Source organism: Cyclopterus lumpus, chromosome 22 (genome assembly GCF_009769545.1).
Source record: "Cyclopterus lumpus isolate fCycLum1 chromosome 22, fCycLum1.pri, whole genome shotgun sequence".
Taxonomy (NCBI): domain Eukaryota; kingdom Metazoa; phylum Chordata; class Actinopteri; order Perciformes; family Cyclopteridae; genus Cyclopterus; species Cyclopterus lumpus.
The window spans coordinates 14,951,319-14,959,425 of NC_046987.1; the positions used below are offsets into that span (position 1 = coordinate 14,951,319).

The 8,107-nt window shown below is 43.8% G+C and overlaps 2 protein-coding genes across 2 annotated transcripts; both read left to right on the forward strand.

The window, feature by feature from the left end:
* Positions 1–770: 770 nt before the first annotated feature.
* LOC117751310 (actin, alpha cardiac muscle 1-like) lies at positions 771–3,824 on the forward strand. The gene is made up of 7 exons (XM_034563093.1): positions 771–835; positions 1,261–1,399; positions 1,642–1,966; positions 2,042–2,203; positions 2,526–2,717; positions 3,313–3,494; positions 3,575–3,824. Exons 2-7 carry the CDS (start codon positions 1,271–1,273, stop codon positions 3,716–3,718), a joined length of 1,134 nt encoding a protein of 377 aa, XP_034418984.1. The 5' UTR covers positions 771–835; positions 1,261–1,270; the 3' UTR covers positions 3,719–3,824.
* Positions 3,825–5,722: 1,898 nt separating this feature from the next.
* Positions 5,723–7,362, forward strand: gjd2b (gap junction protein delta 2b). Its single transcript, XM_034525280.1, has 2 exons — positions 5,723–5,793; positions 6,519–7,362. Exons 1-2 carry the CDS (start codon positions 5,723–5,725, stop codon positions 7,360–7,362), a joined length of 915 nt encoding a protein of 304 aa, XP_034381171.1.
* Positions 7,363–8,107: the final 745 nt, after the last annotated feature.

Sequence of the window (8,107 nt, forward strand, 5' to 3'; positions counted from 1 at the left end):
TTATGCAAATTAAATATATTAATGTATTGGCAAAATATATATTTAAATTTTCATATGAGTCCAGCACAATGCTTTTGTTTATGAAAACATGTGCTTGAGGTTTACTAACACTGCACTGGAATGTACTAAAATGGTCAAATCAGGTCTAAAGCAGTGGCGTTACCCTCTTTGTTCATGCAAATCTGGAATGTGGGGTTTGGAGCTTCTAATAGAGTCAAACAGCTGCTGACACCAGCTGTGTGGCACAAGTGGTCTCTCCATGTTGTACTGTAGGGCGATTTGATGCCAGTCTAAACTCATTTATGTTTAGGAAACCTTTCCAGAGACACAGACACAAAAGAAAATGGATTCACGTGTTATATAGAATACCAAACATAGTGAGTATTTACTACGTTTACAATTGATCAGCCCCTTTTTAGGTATTGGCTATTGACTCTTTGTCTAAAATCTATTGATTCTACTGATGGCGTTTGTCCTTCAATTGGATGTTTTACTCAGTTTGCCTTTGTTAAAACACTGATATTTTATGAAGATTATACTGAAATCAGACAGTGTGTGTCATATTGTCGCTATCATATAGAGTAGGCCTTCGACGGTAAGTCATATTATCGTGATTTAAGGGCAGGGAAAAGATCAAAGGGAAGTCTGACTGTCTGTCCTCAACGCTGCCCTGCCACAGATATCTGCTCGCGGGAGTTCCCTTCATGGAGTGGCTGTTGTCAATGGTGCAATGGGCTACCAAATATAGACTCTTGTCTGGGTATAAATTGGTCTGGAGTGACAGTTCGCTACCCCTGGTTTACACACTCAAGATCCGGCGCCTTGTGCTGATCTGGTGAGTACTGCGTGGCTGAACGAAGAACTGAAAAGAACCAACCAGTGAGGATTTATCACTCAATAGGATCGATACATTTTAACAACATCTTACTAAAACGGATCATCTCACAACATCAACAGGTTCATCATCTTATTTTTGCGGATTGTGGATTAAAGTTGTTGTTAACATAGCACAGCTCGAGTGACCAGACAAAGAAAATCCGAATAATAACCCAATTACATGCACTTCTAGAGTATATAATATTAGCATCAGCAACAGGCACAATTAGTGAACAGTTCCTTCTTTTTTTCCGGCATGATCTGTGTTTGCTGTGTCTGAAAACAAGACTTGAAACATCCATCCCAAACAAACAGGTGATTTTATTATGGGATCTAACAGTGCCACTGTGTGGGTGTGTACGCACACCACCGTGTGTGTTTCAGAGCTGACATCATGTGTGACGACGAAGAGACTACTGCCCTGGTGTGTGATAACGGCTCCGGCCTGGTGAAGGCTGGGTTCGCCGGTGATGACGCACCTCGCGCTGTCTTCCCCTCCATCGTTGGTCGCCCCCGTCACCAGGTAAGGTAAACTATGCATAGAGTCCACACACGTTCAAGATGAGTATCAACTTCAGTTGTTTACATCAAACAATCAATGGCTTTAAAGGAGTGCCAGGTACCCCCGCGCGTAATTACGCATCGTTCAACTGATAACTGGGGGAAAGCGGTCGTTCCTATTTGGAATTTTTTTAAATTCTGCATAAAGTGGTAGTTATGATACACTGTGATGATGGACATGTCCATGATCCATGTTATTATCAGGGCGTCATGGTTGGCATGGGCCAGAAGGACTCCTACGTCGGCGACGAGGCACAGAGCAAAAGAGGCATCCTGACCCTGAAGTACCCCATCGAGCACGGTATCATCACCAACTGGGACGACATGGAGAAGATCTGGCACCACACCTTCTACAACGAGCTGCGCGTGGCCCCAGAGGAGCACCCCACCCTGCTGACAGAGGCCCCCCTCAACCCAAAGGCCAACAGAGAGAAGATGACCCAAATCATGTTCGAGACTTTCAATGTACCCGCAATGTACGTGGCTATCCAGGCCGTCCTGTCCCTGTACGCCTCTGGACGTACCACAGGTATGAACGAGGTGTGAACGCGATTTTGTTCAGTGAGTTAATACAAATAATGAAATGTTCACATATCATCATCAGGTATTGTGCTGGACTCCGGTGACGGTGTGACCCATAACGTACCCATTTATGAGGGTTACGCTCTTCCTCACGCCATTATGCGTTTGGATTTGGCCGGTCGTGACCTCACAGATTACCTCATGAAGATCCTGACTGAGCGTGGATACTCTTTTGTCACAACCGGTGAGTATAGACGACTAAGTCATACTTCTGACGAATGTGGGTTATTATAGCATCGTGCAGGCCTACTGTATTTTCAAGTTATCATTACTTGAATTTATTTACACACCGTGACCCTAAATATTCAAAGAACAAAACACATTTCTGTTTGATGTCCCATTCATGTTAAAGTTGGTCAAATGGAAATAATAAACTTTTCATTCAAAGAAAGTGTTTGAGCAATTGCGGACCAGGTGACAATACTTTTCACGCACATGAAACAGTCCTCCCTTATGTTTTGGTGATGCACATGTTACTGACATGAAACAAATCTGATTCCCTCCAGCTGAGCGCGAGATCGTGCGTGACATCAAGGAAAAGTTATGCTACGTGGCTCTGGACTTTGAGAATGAGATGGCCACCGCCGCCTCCTCGTCCTCCCTGGAGAAGTGCTACGAGTTGCCCGACGGCCAGGTCATCACCATCGGCAACGAGCGTTTCCGCTGCCCAGAGACTCTCTTCCAGCCCTCATTTATTGGTGCGTATGATGCCAGAGCAGACATCGAAGACTAAGTTTAGTTATAGTGACACAGTCCCATGAAGAGCTTTACATGTGTCATACAAGGATTTTACTTTCATTCTTAATTGTCATTTAAGTTAGCCTTAAGTGTAAAATATTAATTTTTTATTATATGTTCACTACTTTTAGGACAAAATCAACTTGTATTATAAATCTTAAGTAAATTATCTTATCATTACAACAACAACAAAATTGATTTTAAAGTTTCAGGCTAAAGTAATATCTTATTACATCTGAATGTACACCAGTTGAACAGGGTTTTTTTCCTCCAAAAATAGACGTTCTTATTGCTCATTAGTGATTGGCTAGCTAAATATAATCACCTACTGGTGGTCACAGTTTATCCACCTTCGGCTTTACCACTTCATGGCCGATAAATAGACATGAGTAATCTAAAGCAGGGGCTTATTGTTCACATTTGCACCACAGAGCGCGCAGCTGTTGGCGGAGCTGTCCATTTCAGCACCTGTTACGACAGCTGACGCCGGTGTCGATAGTGTTCTTTGCAGCAGGGGGGTACAATGCCACTAACCTGTCCGCTATGTTTGCACAGGCATGGAATCTGCTGGCATTCACGAAACCACCTACAACAGCATCATGAAGTGTGACATTGACATCCGTAAGGACCTGTACGCGAACAACGTCATGTCCGGCGGCACTACCATGTACCCTGGTATCGCTGACCGCATGCAGAAGGAGATCACTGCTCTAGCCCCCAGCACCATGAAGATTAAGGTGACCGACCGTTCATTGAATATATGAATGGGACATTTCACTGAGCAGATTCGGAGATTAACAAATGTGTTTGTGTTTAGATTATTGCCCCCCCTGAGAGGAAGTATTCGGTGTGGATCGGCGGATCCATCCTCGCCTCTCTGTCCACCTTCCAGCAGATGTGGATCAGCAAGCAAGAATATGACGAGGCTGGACCCTCCATCGTCCACAGGAAGTGCTTCTAAGCACCAGACTGCCCCTTTTCTGTGCCAACAACCCGATTTGGCCCCAAAGCTGAAATTCGTGTGTTGTCGTCAATTTCTTTTGTTTACACTCAAGTGCAATTTATATGTGGATATGTACAGGTTTATAAATAAACGAGAACCGGGACTTGCAGGGGACGCATCTTTATTGATGATTTATGTATTATTAAATCTGAAACATATAGGGATGTTTTTCGGGATGTGGTTTTGAATCTGTCTCTCGAAAGCAGCGAGTCTCTGTCCTTCCGTCACGTGATGGATCAGTAAAGGTTATTAAAGATTTGAATTAGAAAAGATTACAGTGAGCGGAGAGGATAAGCCACCTCAGGAGAAATTAACCGCACAAAGTTTCATTGAGTAAAAACACTGCTGTCACGTGATCGGTAATCCCCCATTTCCCAGATTCGACAAAGTACTCTCACTATACCTGTAAACCTACTGGACACATTTAGATTATGCCATATCAATAATACATGGTTATATTAAACCATTTCCTAAATATACTGTATATACAGTAAAAAGACAGACAGCCATATAGATAGATAGATAGATAGATATTACTTTTATAATAGAAAATGTTATGGTAATCAATGATGCATCATTTTACTTGAGGAGGGAACGGAGTCGTTTGTTATGCTACATGCAATGAAAATATATTGTAAAGCAACTCAATTTAGTTTAAAGAGACACGCGCATTACAATATTCAGAATCAATCCATTCAATAGTCTAATATTAGTGCACACACAATGCAGCGTTCTAAATTGATCAAATCTTAGAGAGCTATATACAGGGCGGGGTCACATATTTTGCTTCTATTTTTAAACCTCCACACAGACACACACACAAAGAGAGAGGAAGAGAGAGAGAGAGAGAGAGAGGGCGAGCGAGCGAGCGAGAGAGAGAGAGAGAGAGAGAGAGAGAGAGAGAGGCAGGCTGCCCTGTAAAGCGATTAGCAACTCGGATGGTACTTTCACTCACTGCATCCAGAACATCATCTTTGCCCGAGGTAAAAACAACCGCTAGCAGCCGAGCAGCCTTCTGCACAATGGGGAGGAGGACACCTCTGTGCAAGGCACGATTGGGTCCATTAATTAAGCCGAATATACCCCATATATTTCGAAAATAAGCACATAACAAAAGCTTTTGTTAAAATTCTGCAATATGCTGCATATAGTATTGTCATGGAACCACTTCTTTATAACTATCTGTCTTACAGTGATCAAAAGTTATACACACGGAAGTCACCTTGACCCCAGCGCCCAGAACATGGTGCACCAGCCCTGTCCCAGAAAGGATGGATATTGTTTTAGTGCACATGATCTGTAGCTCAGTGAGTTGAGTGTGATAACAATACAGCCAAGGTTGGGGGTTTAATTGTCAGGCGGAGCCACCCTGAAGTATATACACTGAAAAAGGCGATAGCCCAACACTGTGGACACAACAGTATCCACTGAATTGTGAACAATATATACAACTGAAACATTGAAAATCAGAAGTCCTGGTACTCCTGGCTGCGCTCCACCGACCTGTCTGCGCGTACGTGACGCATGGGAGGGGAAAGACTACTTAAAGGCGGATTAACGCTGGCAAGACATTAAATCCAACCTCCCTCCATCCAGGCGCAGCGCGCAGCCCATCAACCTGACCTGAAGATCGAAAATAGGAGGGCTTATAGTAATCAGCCCTTCAGACTCCCATGACAAGGAAAAGTGTGGCAACGTCGTGGGAGCGCTCGGCACACACAGCAGGACGCTTACTGGCGCTTTGCGCTCAGCCCATAACCAACCAGATAGCGCGCAGAGAGACGGGGAGAAACGGGAACGGCAGCAGCATCCTGTAACGGATGCCTTTTTGAGTTAAAATCGGACGCTCTGGAGACTGAAAACAACGAGAGTCAGAGAGAGTCAGGACGGGAAATAACGCGTTTTTTTGGAGGGATTTGAACAGAGTGCCGTTGTGCTCTAGTTTTCTCCGGATGCACAGAAATGGGGGAATGGACTATACTAGAGAGGCTCCTGGAGGCTGCTGTCCAGCAGCACTCTACTATGATAGGAAGGTAAGATGATCAACAGAAACCAAGAACAACCGAAGAAACGCAGCAGCCTCCAGGATCGTCTTTAGCATGGTTCCCAGTCCCCCGTTTCTGTGTTGTGCTTCAAGGATCTCCTGTAGCATGGTGCCCAGTCCTTCGTTGTGTTGTGGATTTTTCTCTCTAGTTTCACAGATTTCCCTTTTTTCCTCCTTCTAAACGAGACAGCTAAGTAAACCAGTTGACAGCTGTCCTTTCAGAAGATGGGATGGTGTCGCAAACAGCCTAAACCAAACACAAATCCACGCCATTTAATGTATTCATCCATCCACTTATCCCTTTGATGTTTGGTATTGGTGAGTTGGAGTGGTGGTTGTGCACTCACGGGTGGCAGAAAGAGATCGAGAGAGAGTCGGCGTTGTCACCTCTCTCGGTTTACAAAGCTCACACAGGTACAATCAAAGCGATGGCAATTGCTTACATGTCATTTCATTTCAGCCATCAAATCAGAAAATGCACACCAAACAGACACACATTTACACGCATATTAACAAAAACACAGTAAAAAAACACATCAACCTCAAGAGCGTCCGGTTTCAGCACTGGACAGCTCCCTATATCCAACACACCCGAATTGGACTGTGAGCGCTCCAGCCATCGAGGCTGCGCACAACTGAGCCACATTTGTATCAGTGAACACACATATATTTACACTTATTTTCAAATTGTTTGTTTGTTTGCTTGCTTTTTAGGATCCTACTAACAGTGGTGGTCATCTTCCGGATTCTAATCGTAGCAATAGTTGGAGAGACTGTCTATGATGACGAGCAGACCATGTTTGTTTGTAACACCTTACAACCGGGCTGCAACCAGGCATGCTACGACAAGGCATTTCCCATTTCACACATAAGATATTGGGTTTTTCAAATCATCATGGTGTGCACTCCGAGTCTTTGTTTTATCACGTACTCGGTGCATCAGTCGGCCAAGCAGAAGGAGCGGCGGTACTCAACAGTCTATCTGACACTAGATAAGGATCAAGATTCACTGAAGCGAGACGAGAGCAAAAAGATAAAGAACACCATTATCAATGGAGTACTTCAGAACACAGATAACTCCACCAAAGAAGCCGAGCCGGACTGTTTAGAAGTCAAAGAGATCCCTAATTCGGCAATGAGAACTACAAAGTCCAAAATGAGGCGACAAGAGGGCATCTCCAGGTTTTACATCATCCAAGTGGTTTTCAGAAACGCGCTGGAAATAGGCTTTTTGGTGGGTCAGTACTTCTTGTATGGATTCAACGTCCCGTCGGTGTACGAATGTGATCGCTACCCCTGCATAAAAGACGTCGAGTGCTACGTCTCCAGACCCACGGAGAAGACTGTGTTCCTGGTCTTCATGTTCGCGGTCAGCGGGTTTTGTGTGGTGTTGAACCTGGCAGAACTCAATCATCTGGGCTGGAGGAAAATCAAAACGGCGGTGCGAGGTGTGCAGGCTCGGCGGAAGTCAATTTACGAAATCAGAAATAAGGACTTGCCGAGGATGAGTGTGCCTAATTTCGGGCGCACTCAGTCCAGTGACTCTGCTTATGTGTAACACATGGAAAAGAAGCAGCGAAAACATGTACAAAAAAAATGATGAACTTGATGGACTTGATGGACAGCTCCGCACGCCTAATTCGTGTCATGACTTTAAGAGTGGGCAGATTTCTTTGATTTGTTGGTCTTTTAAGGACTTCATGGCAATCGTGGGTTACACGTTTGTTTACTTATTTATTATTGCACTGATGCAACTTTTTAGTAACGTTTATACTCTGTAAGATGCTTATTGGAGACCATGTTAAAGTGTTCACACATTTACTCTTTGTGGGCTTGTTCTGCTGTACTTGAAGAGAGTAAATGCAAAAATTGCACTAAGAAGTGAACACTTGAGGGCCTGACCTTATCCAAAATGTGCTACTGACCTGGAGGTGTTTTTAAGACATTTTCTTTCCACCTGTTTTTGGCATCAACCTAATTAAATCGCATCATACACAGTGGTTAAAGGACAGATCTATCATCCAGATTTATATTTGCATAGATATAAAAATCCTTACAGACAATGGCTCGACCTCGTTAAAATACATCATCGTAATTCATGTTTTTTTGTTGCCTGTGTTGCACCACTGACCTTAACATATGTAACCATTCCATTGCTTTATAGCTGACTTGCAAAACAGTATCTGGTGAATTTGCTGCACACGCTAACGTCTGTGACTTCCTTAATTTATGACACACCAAAGCGCCCACTGCTTTTATTTGTGAAGTGTTTTTCTTGCTTTTGTGTAATCAAGTGCCATACT

Excerpts from the sequence above, each read along its gene's own strand:
- LOC117751310 (XM_034563093.1), top strand. The coding sequence starts at position 1,271 with ATGTGTGACGACGAAGAGACTACTGCCCTGGTGTGTGATAACGGCTCC. Across the intron at positions 1,967-2,041 it reads CGCCTCTGGACGTACCACAG|GTATTGTGCTGGACTCCGGT; the intron begins GTATGAACGAGG and ends TATCATCATCAG. Across the intron at positions 2,718-3,312 it reads CTTCCAGCCCTCATTTATTG|GCATGGAATCTGCTGGCATT; the intron begins GTGCGTATGATG and ends ATGTTTGCACAG.
- gjd2b (XM_034525280.1), top strand. The coding sequence starts at position 5,723 with ATGGGGGAATGGACTATACTAGAGAGGCTCCTGGAGGCTGCTGTCCAG. Across the intron at positions 5,794-6,518 it reads CACTCTACTATGATAGGAAG|GATCCTACTAACAGTGGTGG; the intron begins GTAAGATGATCA and ends CTTGCTTTTTAG.